The sequence below is a fragment of the Osmerus eperlanus genome, chromosome 17, assembly GCF_963692335.1.
Source record: "Osmerus eperlanus chromosome 17, fOsmEpe2.1, whole genome shotgun sequence".
In the NCBI taxonomy this organism is placed as follows: Eukaryota; Metazoa; Chordata; class Actinopteri; order Osmeriformes; family Osmeridae; genus Osmerus; species Osmerus eperlanus.
Genome location: NC_085034.1, coordinates 1571015 through 1586356, shown reverse-complemented (window position 1 = coordinate 1586356; position 15342 = coordinate 1571015). Strand labels below are relative to the sequence as shown.

The 15342-nt window shown below is 41.7% G+C and overlaps 3 protein-coding genes across 3 annotated transcripts in view; 2 read left to right on the top strand and 1 right to left on the bottom strand.

The window, feature by feature from the left end:
• The first annotated feature begins 431 nt into the window (after positions 1-431).
• Positions 432-4742, top strand: LOC134037445 (protein mono-ADP-ribosyltransferase PARP11-like). The gene is made up of 8 exons (XM_062482713.1): positions 432-644; positions 938-1063; positions 1434-1554; positions 1654-1729; positions 2005-2077; positions 2280-2407; positions 2586-2737; positions 2813-4742. Exons 2-8 carry the CDS (start codon positions 944-946, stop codon positions 3127-3129), a joined length of 987 nt encoding a protein of 328 aa, XP_062338697.1. The 5' UTR covers positions 432-644; positions 938-943; the 3' UTR covers positions 3130-4742.
• A 247-nt stretch (positions 4743-4989) lies between these two features.
• On the top strand, positions 4990-9975 carry LOC134037446 (protein mono-ADP-ribosyltransferase PARP11-like). Its single transcript, XM_062482714.1, has 7 exons — positions 4990-5181; positions 5314-5428; positions 5567-5642; positions 5801-5864; positions 6239-6372; positions 6526-6677; positions 6896-9975. The coding sequence occupies exons 1-7, from the start codon at positions 5071-5073 to the stop codon at positions 7192-7194; spliced, it is 951 nt and encodes a 316-aa protein (XP_062338698.1). The 5' UTR covers positions 4990-5070; the 3' UTR covers positions 7195-9975.
• Positions 9976-10277: 302 nt separating this feature from the next.
• The window catches only part of tmtc2a (transmembrane O-mannosyltransferase targeting cadherins 2a), a 48166-nt gene continuing 43101 nt past the window's right edge, over positions 10278-15342 (bottom strand). Inside the window, exon 12 of the mRNA XM_062482710.1 lies at positions 10278-12191. Coding sequence (XP_062338694.1) covers positions 12009-12191 — 183 coding nt within the window. The 3' untranslated portion in view covers positions 10278-12008. The remainder of the gene's footprint in view (positions 12192-15342) is intronic.

Genomic DNA, 15342 nt, shown 5'->3' with positions numbered 1-15342 from the left:
GTCTTAGCTATTGAACTAATAATTCCAGATTCACTCGTTTACAGGAGCAGGGGTGGAACTTTACCGCACAATCAAATGTATGCAAGTAATTGACAACAAGGCAACAAGTCATATGGAAATAACTTTTCAATATCTGTAGCCTATAGATATTTGGCTATCATACATCCGAATGCGTTTTTGTTTTTCATTTGTCCAAATCGGCAAGATGTAGGCTACTTTTCACACAATCAATAACGTTTGGAACTTGTGTGTCCTATTTGGCAGTGATTTCAGAGTGGGGTGCACCTTTTGCACTGGCGTGTCAACCAATTTGATTGGAAAAAACTGTCCATAAAACAAAACGTTTTGAATATCTATTATTTTCTGGATCATGCATCGTGAAGGATGACAACAGCCGCTGCATCGTCGACTGTGACGTAAAATTGTGACGTTTGAACCAGGAAACTCGAGCTCTGCAGGAAACGAACGTCGGCTATTTGTAAACAATCGACAGAGATACTCAAATGCATCTTCATGTTGTGATGCTGCAAGCTGAATGTGCATCCTTGTGCTTGCGCTTCATTTCGACAAAATCCATATGTCGTGATGTGGTCTATTGTCTAAAAGAAGTCACGTGCATTTGGAGGTAGCTCTACAACATATCGGTAAGCCATGGCTAGCTATATTTCTTAGGTGTGGTAGCTAGCTGGTTAATGTTGGCTCACAATCCGAGATCCGATGTAGTAGGTCGTTTTGACGGGATGGATTTAACAGTTTGATGTGGTAGTTATGTCATCCCATATTTCGCATCTGCAAACAGGAAACAGACTGTTAAAGCTACTTAGTAGAACATGTTGTCAAGTAAACTCAAACCGTGAAACCATATCCCTAGTCTAATGTTTCGTGTCCATTGGTGTATTAGAAAAACCTAAAAGTAGTTTCAACGCCTATTTTCCAGACTGTCATGTTTGCCATAAGGACACCAGAGGAGGAATGCTCCTCGGAGGTGGAGGAGATGGATACTTCGGAGCCTAATTGGTGCTGGTTTTACCTGGCAGAGTGTGGAGTCTGGCATATGTTTGAGGTATGGTCATGGTAATTTACCCATCAGTCTAGTCGACATTCACTGCATCCATCTATTTCAGAGATCTATCCAGTCATCTTCACCTTATCCCCTCCACAAACTACGCCCTTGCCGATGACCCATTCATCGGTTAAACCATCCAGCTGCCTCAGGGTATTACAGTGTCAGCTGTCAGTCTTTCTGACTTCGCTCCCCCTCCTCTGATCCTTGTCACACCTCTGGTCTCCAGTACAAACACACATTGATCATCCACACACACCTTCAGCAGGGAGGAGCCTTTCAAATGTGTGTGGTGGACTGGGGAGAGTTTGGTCACACCCTCCACTGTTTGAAATGTTCATCTCCGTCTGACTCTTAACGTCTCTGCTAGATTGACCCAAGCGCTGCATGCTCAGTGACCAGTGATCAAATTGAACAGCACTACAGCCGGAATCAACATGGTGTCATGGAGTTCTACACTGCCAAGTACACCTACCGGCTAGACTTTTCAGGTACTAAAAGCAAATATATTCTGTCTCATTGCTATGAGCAATTGCTGTTTGGGATAGTCATTGATTGGCTCATATTTGATTGACATTATTCCTGTCCAGTTATGAAACAGATAAATGTGACAACCGGGAAACAGCGGCCAATCAAGCGGTCCCTTCACTCTGCAACTGGCTTCAGGTATTATCAGCCACAGTATGAGGAAAATAATTAATGTAGGATTATCGGTTTGTGGTCTGAAATGTACTCATGAGTTCATGGGTTTTAAACTCTTTCTGCCATTGTTTAAAGTGAACATGCACAGGCTGGTATAATGTTATTCTATCGTAGGTCTCGAAACCCTTTAGTCTATCTGAAGGTTAAAGACAGAATATACTAAATCTGGGGGCAAATATAATATAAAAGCTGGAAACAAATCGATATCGAGAATAATTGTCATCTGTCATCTTCACCAGGTTTATTTGTGACAATCTGGCCCTGCCAGTTCCCTGCCACTGGGAAAGGATAAACACAGATGATCCCTATCAGGTATGGACATCCAAGACCTGTGTCAACAGTATGACGATGTATGGCCAGCATTCTTAAAGAATGGAACCCCCTTAACACACTCAAACCCATACACAGATGTATGGGTTTTCGGAGTGCAGTGTCACCAAAGCTTTTGTTAGGATACAGGTTTTCAGTCGTTGTAAATAACACTATTTCTAAAAGTTTGTCATTGCTGTTTTAGCTTGTCCAGTTAAGCAGAGATACTTACGAGTTCAAGGAGGTCGCCAGGTTGTATGAGAGAACCATGGGACACCCAATCAAAACCATTCAGAGGATTCAGAACCTGGACCTGTGGGAGTTTTTCTGCAGGTAGTCGACTCATTTTCTTCAAAGTATTCTTTGATACAGTACACAGTAGTTTACATTCAGTTATGATATTTTTATTGTACAGTTTTTATGTAACTTGTTTGTTTTTTTGATGTAGGTAAACATTATGAATATTTAATCGAATGTAATCTGCTTTTCTTCTTCCTTGGTTTTTCCAAAGGAAAAAAGCACAGTTGCGAAAGGTAAAGCGAGCGCAGGACATCGAGGAGAGGATGTTGTTTCACGGCACAGGCCACAGCAACGTTCCTGCTATTTGTACATACAACTTTGACTGGAGGCTTACTGGTAGCCATGGAGATGTCTATGGGAAAGGTAGGTCCCACTTGTGTTGTGACATGTATGCGGCTATGAGATACCCTAAATCGCTCTTTCTTATTCTTTGTTTAGGAAGCTATTTTGCCAGAGATGCCAAATACTCCAGTAAATTCTGCCTTACAACAGGAAAACACAACTTTGCTCTGCAGAAGCACGGTCTAGCGCCGCCGATATTTGCCAGTGAGCCTCCTTACAAGACCATGTTCCTGGCGAGGGTGTTGGTCGGAGAATACACACTGGGCCACCCATTGTACTGTAGACCTCCTTCAAAGGATGCGAGCTATACCAACTTCTTTGATAGCTGCGTGGACGATGTAGCCAATCCAAAGATTTACGTTATCTTTGACAGCAACCAGATTTACCCGGAATATCTCATTGAGTTCTACTGAGGCCTACAGGAACTGAGGAAAACATTTGCTTTGGGATTATTACACAAAGAACAGGGGGTGGTCCACTAACCAGGAGTGGATTGGAAAACAAAAATGAATGAGAAATGAAGATGCACAGAGAAGATGTTGTCTCTCTGTTTGATGAGAGTGCCTGACTGGGGCCTGGTTAATATTAAGTGCCTTAATGGATTGTGAATACAGAGACGATAGGTTTCTATGTGATCTGCTCAGTGTCAATTGTGTTGTTTTCCTGTGTTGTGCTTTATGTTAATAAGACATTATGGGACAGGACGAGTACGAGGATGTCACAGAGGAAAAGAAAAGTACACTGTTAGAATGTACCACGTGTTTTATCCTCTATCAAGAGGCTGTTTTGGACCTTTATTGCCATCTAGTTAAAAGTGATTACGTGCTCTGTGTGTTACCCCACCATGTTTTTAAAGAAGATGCTTTGGCTTCACTGAATATGATAATGAAACAATTTCACAGTCTATAATAGAGTCCTTCAGCACAAAACCTAATAGACGTGTACCTCCAGGCTATAGAAAGGATAGTGAACACGAATGCACACTGTTCTGTACACGTTTTCAGCATTTTAAAAGTCGCCTACTGTACACACATTACATGTAGTTGCTCTACCTTGACTAATTAATGAATGCAGTTCTTGGTTACAGGAACTATGTAGTGGTATTGACAACACCAACTCTCTACAAGAACAAAGAAAAGCTTAGTACAACTTTGAAAAGGGTTGTATAGTTCTTGTTAGTATTTAGTGTCTATTCTAAGAGCAGAGTTGTAATGTGTTTGGATGGCTGTGAACTCTTCCGATGGGCCAGTCTGATCAGATGTTGCCTTCGGTATCTTTCAAAGGAGGGGGTGGGAGGATTGAAGACAGAACTGGATTGTTCTGACTAATATGTTCTGTCATTCTAGACGGCTCTTGTGTAAGTCAAGTGGGCATTGTTTTGAACAAGGTCCAAAATGCCTTAAGCAAGGGCTAAACTGTTTCTTTTTGCCAATTTTTGCACCATGCTGTAATGTAGTTCTGTGTCTTGGGAGTCATTGACCTGTGTGTGTATTCTATGTGATACTTGGCATGCACGGGAGGCACTTTCTTAAACCCAAGTTAAACAATCTACCTCATTCATTCAGCACTTTAGAAATGTTTTAGATTCCACATTGAAATGTCCCTCAGAACCAATGGATTTGTGTTTCCTCTCTGTGAGAGGGTGTGTCAGTGTGTCATGATGACAAAAGCCCTTTGTGTCTGTTCCATGTTATGAGATACTGTGAGATGATCATGATTTGTGTCCTTTTTTATTGATTATATTGTATGAAATTGATGTGGGTCTACAGTAAAGATTTTCTTGTGAGTTTGCATTCTTGGCAAAATTGGAACCATATTTTTTTCCATTTCTAATGGGATTCTAAACTGTTGTATATCACTATACATTTATAAACAATTACCTTAGCAGCTCTCTCTACTTTCATCTCTAACTGGAAAAAGATTGTAAATTATAAGTTGTTCATAAACTGTACTGTCACAGAGACGAAATCTGTCCTGGAGTATGATTGTGTACATAACACTGTAAATAAATTCTGTGTAAATCATGTGTTAATGTTTAACAGTTTGTATGTGTATACTCTTGCGTGATGATTGGTCAGTGTTTAATGTTAAATAATGAAAATGTATTAAAAGCATTGCTGAGTTCAGCCAATTACCACTTGAACAGTGTAATAACAACATAACAGCGTAACAGGAAGAAGGATAGGACGTGTCTGAGCATTGAGGGAAACGTTTTCAGTCTCACTTATTCTCACACAGGCAATCAGGAAGAAAAACAGGAGGGTGTGGTTTGAAATACTTTTATCAGAGAAGTCAAGAGCACCAATATTGTTACTGAAAGAAAGAGTAGCTGTACACAGCACAGAGAGAGAGAGATGTGGAGTGTTAAAAAAGAACGTTTCCCAGGTGTGGAGTGCATGGATACAACCGAGAGTCCATGGCAGTGGTTTTACCTGGCTGATTGTGGAAGGTGGCATAAGTTTGAGGTACCTGTCTGTTTGGGTCTATGACTCTGTCCCTTTTTGACATCTCTACACACAGCTTCACACGGTAGCCTACTCATGTATTTGATAGCCTGCTGCGTCAACTTAAACTGAGCTTCCAATCCTAAACGTTAGGAAGACCAGGCGATATCCCTGACCAGCCAGGATACTGAGAGGCATTACTTGAGAGACTCAAAGGGAGTTCTTCAGATATCCGCAAGCAGAGGATGCACCAGGGTGGATTTCTCAAGTATTTAACTACTTTATAAAATATTCTTACATTTATAAATTCATTTATATTTATTATTAACTTAAATGTCGTTAGCTGTCACAGCTAGGCTGTAGTGTTACTAACGGTATTCATTTGATATTGTTTGACAATATCCAGCGATGCTACAAACTGATGTGCCAACAGGAAGGCAAAGACGAATCCAAAGATCCTGTAGTACAAACACAAATCCAGGGTGAGCCTTTTCTCTTTTACTAAGTCACACCTGTATTATTAGTATATAAGTCCGTGGACGTTTGACTTTACACTGTTATGCAACCATACTCTTGTTTTGTGAGAAAATGAAAGTGAAACTGACCATTCTTGAGTAAACGAATCTTATTTTCTGTACAGGTGTAGTTGTTTTACCTCTCCGCCAGTGTTCTGGGAAACGGCAGATCCCACACTTCCTTACCAGGTATGAATAAGAATAAAGTAGTTCATAAAAGCTACTATTGTAATATTTCAAACACAGCCATAAACAATGTTTTAAATAATTATTTTTTACATGTTTTACATTTTAATTGTTTATTTCAGCAATTATTAGACTGTCAAAGAAAAAGTACCAAATTATCAACACAGATGTCTAAATGGCAAGTTATTGCAAGCCCTCTGTGATTACAATCTGGACCTCAATAGCAATTCACCTGTGTACCAGGTCTAACACTGAATGCCAATCAATTTAGCAGAAGTGTTAATTTTTTACTAATTTGTTGTACAATTACAAATATTGCTGATTGTAACTGTAATTACATCACTATGAAGTTGAAAAGGTCTCCATTTGTCCTTAAGGTCTTCCCTCTGAACAAAGACACACCGGAGTATAAAACAGTGGCAGACTATGTGGAGAATGACGGGTTGCTGAAGAGACATATTCAATCAATCTGTAGAATTCAGAACTCGGATCTCTGGGAATTCTACTGTAGGTATGTTGTGTTGCATGGTCGTCTGTCTATCTACAGAATATGCGGATGACAATATCTTTAAATGAATAGATGTAATGAAAAACTACAAGAGCAGGCTCACAAATGTGTTTGCATTTCAGAATGTGCTAACTACATGTAAATATGTTTCTAAAGGAAGAAGATACAATTGGCTCGAATTCAAGGAGCTGCAGACGTTAAGGAAAAAAGATTGTTTCATGGAACCAGTGTCGACAACATACACACAATTTGCACTTACAACTTTGACTGCAGGTTAGCTGGAACCACTGCTCATGTTTACGGCAAAGGTAAGTCCTAATAAATACACATAATCAAAAAACACCTCACAGGTATTATGGCTGTCTTGTTACATATAAAAAATAGGCCTATAGGCCTACCTGGTTTAACTATGAGCTTAAAGAGGAGACCTAACCCATTTAATTAACTTTTATTGCAAAACAATAGAAGGTACACTGCCTATCCTTTTAAATATACTATACCATGATTTTATTTACTTTTTATCCAGGAACATACTTTGCAAAATATGCATCGTACGCTAATAAGTACAGCCCGTGGAACCTGAAGCCATGGACAGTCTTTGGTCGTGCACCCCAAGACTTCTTGTGTGAGCGGACCAAAGTAATTTTCCTAGCTCGAGTTATCGTGGGGAAGATGACTACTGGAAAACAACATTACTCCAAGCCAGATCACAAAAGTGCAACAAACTACCATGAAAGCTGTGTAGACGACATACAAAATCCCCAAATCTTTGTTATCTTTGACTCCAATCAGATATACCCAGAGTACTTGATTCAGTACTACTAGTAGGAATACTTGACTTTGGTGCGGCATAAGAGAAATTCGGTGTCTTCATCCATATTTGTTGCACTGAATCCGAAAACAGAAAAACTCAAATTTAATTTAATACAATTGTCCAGCAGAGGTCCCTATGAACCTGCAGAAGAAAGATGGACGGCAACTTCACGAAAACAAACCTGCAGGCAATGTTTTCAAGAATCTTCTCATATTAATACAACCTGAAACAAATCAGAATCTCTCTACAGTACCACACATACAGATTTGGAGAAACTGACTATTTTGATTTGACTGTTTGACTTGACTAGCAGCCTTTTGTGTTTCACGGTCTATCAGATTTGTCTACCTGTAAACAACATGTATTATTTCTTGAAGATTTTATATGCAATATCCTACTCGATTGGGATCTTGCTTTCATACAAGTGCTATTAGTAAAAAATACGATTTTTTTACATTTTTATATATAATTGATTTGACTCTACACAAAACAGTTCCGCAACTCCACTGGACTGTTGCCAAGCAACACACTTTTTCCATTATAAAAGCGACAAGTGATGTTGGCTTCTTGAATAGATAACAGTAGTTAAAGATCCTGTAAAGCAAATTCCATTATTTGCTTCTCAGTACATTATATACGTATATTGAGTTCCTGAAAGCATGTGCAAAGCGCAAAAACTTTGTCGCACTGAAATGTGGAGTTAGACCGTAGAACAGTTTTGTTTCCGTTTTCAGATCAGGTTTTAATGGAAAGAGCCAAAAAATGACGATCTATGTCACTTTGACCTATCTACGTCAGATCACAGACGGTGGCACTTGAACTTGAACATAGGCTATAGCAAAGAGTAGGCCTATTGAAGTTCTTTGGCTATAGGGCAGTTGTAGCCTACAGAACCCAGTGTGAACTCTGTATGTCCTGAATATTGTTAGCTCCGTTCTACCTGCTCACACGGTTGCCCAGCAGAGAGGAAGTCTTTCATCTCTTCAGGCCTCTGTAACTTCCTTCCCTAGTTTACGTTCGCCACTTGGGCGCTGCAGTCGCAGGTGTCGCTCCTGCTGTCTGAACTTACGGCTGGCGGATATGGAACACCAAAATACAGATGGCGCCATTATGTGTGGGAAACGTTCATATTGTTAATAAATGCAGGTTATGGATTTATATTTATTTATTAGGCCTTAGGGGAGTCATTTGGCTGAGTGGTTAGGGACTCTGGCTATAAATCAGAAGTTTGCCGGTTCGATTCCCAGCCACGCGAAATGACGTTGTGTCTTTGGCAAAGGCACTTCACCCTACCTGCCTCGGGGGAATGTCCCTGTTTACTGTAAGTCGCTCTGGATAAGAGCATCTGCTAAATGACTAAATGTAAATTAAGCCTATCTATAGAGACTGAATGAGAGAGGCATGTTGTAGCTACTGAAGCAAACATGTTATTATTTAAGATGGTTCTTTCACTAACTGGTGAAGAAATAAATATAAATGTAGGCCTACATGTAGCCTATTTATACTTTACCCTCGCCTATTAAAAGCTGAAAGAGTGTGTTTGTGTGTATTTGTTGGGTGGGTTGTGTTTGAAAGACATATTACACTGTTAGTTTCAGTGTTCGTGTTTATGTTTGGTATTTTGACTTAAAGGCCTATACTTAAGGAATTAAGGCCTACTATTATGTGTACTGTTTTGGCCTATCAAAGTAACGAATATATCCAAAGGCAAAACTGTAACCCTAGGCTATAGTAGGTCTATGTTCCATGTTATTGCCACAGAACGCTTTTAAACAGCTTTTTGAATTCTTATATCCTTTATCCTTTTGAACCATCAATCTGAATCTTGGCAGTAGTTGTACCCACATTAGTATTCCTCAGGGTGGTGAAAATAATGAACCGAATCAGCTACATTGTTAACCTCAATTGAAGTAGGCCTAATGAGTAATGTGCTATGTATGAAATTGCTAAAAACTGCATCATTAAGAAACGAGTGCTATGAGAACTATTTAACGCTTACCGCAGGCAAATCCTAATCCTATGCACCAGGTTTGAAACTATTAGCACTAAACTGCCACCCTCTACTCTACCTAGTGCATCCTGTGTTTTCTGATCCCAGCTGTGTGTGGGTGTGACAGAGACTGCAGGATTTTTCAAACCCTGTTAGATATTTACCGCCTGCAGAGCTCAAAGTCAGAAGTCCTGTTTGATCTCGTTGAGATCAGTCGGTGGAGCCCTATTGATGATTTGGGCATGCCAAAAAATATAAAATAAATAAATAAGTCAAGGTCGACAGTCAGAAAGCATCAAATTAACTATCAGAGTTTGCGTGTGTGTGCGTCCATTAGGGCCTATCTCTTATTAAATAATCAGCTCAACTTTCACTATGTTCTGTTTGAAAGATCAGATTTCCATGGAAATTACCATTTAGAGAAAAGATGCAGGATTGTTGTGTTCCCCTACCTTGTCAGAAAACACGCATTGGTTTGAGAACGTGTGTTTATTTACCAAAATCTGAATCGGCATTCTATTTCACACAACACACGAAAGAGCCTACATATTCGTAATAATTTAACAAAAACATCTGTTAGGCCTATATCTCCGTTTCTCTTGTCATTTCTACAAAAAGCAAGCTGTTCACAATAACAATCACCTGATTTCCCTGAGCAGAGGAGGAAATAACCATGGCCTTATGACACTATGTTGGTCTGTTGGTCTGTCTGTCTGTCTGTGTTTGTGTGTGTGTGTGGGGGGGGGAACTGTCAGAGCCCTAGGCCCTAGGGCCTAATATATTCTAAAAATATGTATTTTAAAAGTAGGCTAATCTGTTCTAATTTTATTTGATCAATTCATTCTTTGACAATCTAAAGAAAATGTTTCTGAAATAAACCCTTCAATCCTGCCTATTCAGTTTGTGTTGGAATGTGAAGAGTTAAATGAAAAAATACCCTTTTGTCACCCTATCAGAATTTTGCTGCCTCTGTTGTTGGGAGGAAAATGCTATGGCCGATTAATTGTATTTCCAGAGAATGTCTAGGTCTGGTAATTAAATGAAAGACTAATTTCCATTGACAGTAAAATTGACCAATCATATATTCCCTCGAAATGGGTGGGCTTTGTTATCACTATCTGCCCGCTATGGTGAACGCGATCACAAGTTAATAAACTAGCTAACTTAGCTTGTTAGTTCACTTCACAATGGAAGCCACAAGTAACGTTCGTGCTACTGGGCAGGCCAGAATGTTAGACCTGGCCTTAATTTCCATCGAGAAGGAATTGCTGATTACATTTTAAGCAAAGGATCAGTTGCATGACCCAGCCGTCAACCAATTCATCCAAAAGGACAGGAGAATGGACTTCGTTTTCAAGTAAAGATCATCAAAGGTAGGAAATGTTATTTAAAAACTTCTCAGCCGCCGTGCCAACTGATGTTATTACGGCCGCCGATGCCACTGTTTTGTAGCCTTATTAGCCTAGCCTATATGTTATAGTGTTGTGCAGAATGACCGGTCAATCTGTAGGCTAAATGCACAATTACTGTAAATGTGCTGCAGGGGCTGGCTCAAATAGTGCGTAATGACCAACACAATTTCATGCAGCCTAGGCCTTATGCTGTGTGCGGGCTGTATCATGTTTTTCCGACGAGTAAAAGGGGTCAGAGGGCCAAGGTTTAAGAGTCACGGTTCACCACTTCCTCACTGACTGAATGAAGGATTGAGTAAGTGAAGGAGAAAGAGCGAGAAAGAGGGTAGGGAGGACAAGTGTATGGAAAAGCTGCTTATGTCTGTTGTCCCCATCATAACATGACAGTCTGTAGTCACCATCATAACATGACAGTCTGTAGTCACCATCATAACATGACAGTCTGTAGTCACCATCATAACATGACACAGTGTGGGTATTAACAGCAACACAGTTAAATAAGTTAAGAATGATCTGATCACACACAATGTAATAAAATATTTTCATCATACAACATTTAATAACCTGTCTGCTTGATAAGAGGCACAACTCAAAACGTTGGCACATACATGTACTGTATAAACCTTGTATCAGCTTGGGTTTAGTACCTTTCCAATTTTTCTTAAAATATGGTCTTCGTTCACGGTTTACATTTGCTGGACTCAAATGTGTGGCAAAAAATAAATAATCCAAAACTCTGACCAGGTATGAAAGCACAAAAGATGTTGGTGAGACCACATTATTTTCAGATTATTTACAGACACTGGGCTTTAGTCCTACACATCTCTAAAGTAAAATAATTAAAACGTGTTTTAGGGATCAAAATTCAACTCCCCCCCCCAAAAAAAAAATATCAGATTTTCTCAAATTTACATCATTTTTTTTCTTCTTTTAATTCGGGGCCATTGCTCTGTATCTTGACTTTCACTGTTCTTTACCTTACAAACGTAACCTTTTATAAAGATCCATAGCTTGGCTCTCTTTGCCAGTTTGTGACCTACCACTCCCCACTGCAGATTAGCGTCTCAGTCCCACTCCTACATGCAATAACAGCTTGTCCCTTGCTTGTCTCTGGAGTTGCCATCAGCAACGACTACTTTGTCACTCAACCCATAATCGTTTAAGTTCCCCTCATCAGCCAAAGCCTTTCACCCTGTATTTGTGTATTACGTTCTCCAAGCTTCCTTAACTACCATCCAGCAGAGACTGCTGTTCTCTTTCTCTCTTTCCATCTCAGTCTGGCTGGCGTATAGCGTTCCTGACCAGCCTCGGGCCTCGTGGTTCACCCTCCAGAGGGGCCCAGCCTCTCTCACGGGGCCCCCCTCTCAGAGAGGGGACACAGATGTGTTTCGTCTGGTTCTCCTGCCTCTGTGGTGGGCCCTGGTCAAGGCCCCTGCAGGGTGCGGAGGCCCTGCCTCTCCATGATGTTCCACAGCTTGCGGAGGTTGGACTGGGTGATGGCGTCGTCGGGCTTGAGCCGCAGCGCACGCAGGTAGTTGGCCTCGGCTTCCGGAAGTTTCCCGTTGAGGTGGAGGATGGCACCCAGGTTCATCAGGGCCGCCGGGTACTGAGGGAGAAGAAGAGGGAGGAGGGAAGAGGGAGGAGAGGAGGGGGAGGAAGGAGAGGGAGGAGAGGAGGGGGAGGAAGGAGAGGGAGAAGAAGAGGGAGGAGGGAAGAGGGAGGAGAGGAGGGGGAGGAAGGAGAGGGAGAAGAAGAGGGAGGAGGGAAGAGGGAGGAGAGGAGAGGAGGGGGAGGAAGGAGAGGGAGAAGAAGAGGGAGGAGGGAAGAGGGAGGAGAGGAGGGGGAGGAAGGAGAGGGAGGAGAGGAGGGGGAGGAAGGAGAGGGAGGAGAGGAGGGGGAGGAAGGAGAGGGAGGAGAGGAGAGGGAGAAGAAGAGGGAGGAGGGAAGAGGGAGGAGAGGAGGGGGAGGAAGGAGAGGGAGGAGAGGAGGGAGAGGGAGGAGAGGAGGGGGAGGAAGGAGAGGGAGGAGAGGAGGGGGAGGAAGGAGAGGGAGGAGAGGAGGGGGAGGAAGGAGAGGGAGAAGAAGAGGGAGGAGGGAAGAGGGAGGAGAGGAGGGGGAGGAAGGAGAGGGAGGAGAGGAGGGGGAGGAAGGAGAGGGAGAAGAGGGAGGAGGGAAGAGGGAGGAGAGGAGGGGGAGGAAGGAGAGGGAGAAGAAGAGGGAGGAGGGAAGAGGGAGGAGAGGAGGGGGAGGAAGGAGAGGGAGGAGAGCAGGATGAGTTAGAGTATGTAAAAGAAGGAAGGAGAAGGGAGAAGAAAATGACAAAAAGAGGAAGGGTAAAGGTGAAAAGTGAAGAAATTAAGAGTGAGAGAAATTATTATCAGATTTTATACGACAATAGTAGCGTTTAGCAATTACAAAACTGTAGCTGGAAGGAAAGTACAGTAATGACTGATTATCACCTAAATGGTCGTCATATTGTCTGATGATATTGTGTTAAACGTGCACAGTCACTATTCATCTTGATGTGGCAGTAAAGCAATATCAACCTTGGTACTATCTTTGGACATGATTACAGACTGTAATCATTCCAACATGTCAGGGTAGCCAACACTGCAGTAAATGTGAGTGGGTAATATGAGGAATATGTGAAATGAGAAGTGGTAGAGGAGGAATGTAAGAATGAGTAAATCTAAGCTGCAGAACATGCATTCATATTAGAGAAAATATGCTCACTTTCTCAATAAGACCTGTATTGAATGCAGATTCTGCTACGTGAGTTCCTTTCAGAAAGTCCTTGTAGTCTTTTTTTGCCATGGATTAAGCAAAAGCTTTTTTTTAATTCACCTCAAATTGAGCAGAGCATTAAACAGGCATTAATGCTAAGCCCTTTTGACCTTGCAGTAGCGGTGGTGTTCACATTATAGGAAACAGGACTCCTGCCCTGATGTGACCACTGATGACACACCTGCTGTGTTTAAATAAGTGTGAGGGGGGGGGGTTAATATAGTATGGAACAATATAAAGATCTGTTAATACCCCAGTTAAATTACAAATATATTTTAAATGAATCTTCTCTTTACACCTAAATTCCAGGTTCTCAGCTGGGAGTTTAACGAGACTATCCATGCCTTCAAACCCTCTCATATCTGTCTCCTTCCGAAAAACACTAAATTAAACCAACAGGATCAAGGCAACCGTGTCCTTGAGCTGCTTGTCTGGTCCTGACCTACAGTTCCCCCGCACATCTTACTAGGCCCGTGTGTGTGTGTGTGTGTGGCTGTGTTTGTATATGAGTGTGTGCCTCTGACCGCATGTGTACCTACGTAAGTGAGTCCGTATGGCAAAGTGTTTCTGTGGGAAACAGTGTGCTCATATCAGCCAGAGGACCCATGTCCGAGTGTGTTCATGGTTGTGATTTAATCAAATCTCCACTTTGAAGTAGCGAAGTGAAACCACCTGGCCGTAGGAGAGTATTGACAGCAGGAATCTCCCCCTCGTACTGCCTGAGCCCCTAGTGTGCCACGGAAAACCAACCCCAAATCTCATCCTCACCTCCTGCCTCCACAACCCCAGACTGCACCCTTACACACGCCTGGGAGCTAGACTGTAGGCTATGGGGTTTGGGTCATATATGAGAGCCAGTGTTTAACTAAACACACACACATACTTACCCACACACACACACACACACACCGTTCAGACTATAGGGCTTAGGTTTGGCCCTTTTTCTTTATTAAGACTCTCAACCGTGGATTGGTGTGGATCCCTCTAGCTTAATCTAATGTGACATCAATTCAAAACAAGCAATTCCTTCATTCGTTGCTAAGTCCGTGCCTAGGTTGCTAACGCTACTAGAGGGACAACTGGCTGGCGGCTAAGCGGATACAGTTACCAGACTAGAAAGATGAGGGTCCTTCGTCGCTGTAAACAGAACATCGCAGAGAGAGACACAGGAGACGCCCTAGACTCAATCGCTGCAAGGACCTGGGGCCGTCTCTGTTTATGTATGTACACAGGACCGGAGCCAGCAACCTCGCCAGCGATTTTTCCATCTTTCTAAGCTTGAGACTGACAGTGATGAATGTTGTTGGGCGGGGGGCATTTCAAACACGGCCGAGCTAAACCCTTCAGGGCGATGCTAGCTTCTGACTCGCCTACAGTTTTGCCGATTCGATTGATTTCTGACGTTAAGTCCAGAGCAGAATCGTTTACATAAAAATTCCAGTTGACCTAGCAATTGGATTGTGCAGTACCTTACTGTATGTGTGTAAAAATGCATGCATTTTAATGTTTTGTGAACAGACTTGTAATGATAAGAATTAAGATATTTCAATTAAAATTATAATACATTTTTGTCTATACTCCTCAACTGATAATCTCTTCTTTACACAGACTAAAATCATCTTTCAAAGCATGTCCGGCCTACCTAACATTTTTATGACCGGAATTCTTACGGGATTCATTGATATTTGAGGACCTGGCTTTTGCTAATCAGACACCTAAATGGAAAATGTCAAAAACAAGAGGTGCTTTGCTTTTCACAAATTACTGAGCGGAGTCCTCAAGGTTTGGAAGTGTTTTCATTAGTAGCTTGGCCTTTCAGTAAAATACACTGAATAATAAGTACTGCACTTTGATGTGAGAAGTATCTTAGAAGGCCACGTATGAAAACACCATCATAATATCGAAGTATCTTTTTAGCCACACCAATAAGTTACCAAAAGTACAATGTCCAGTAGTTAGCTGGGCTGCGATGC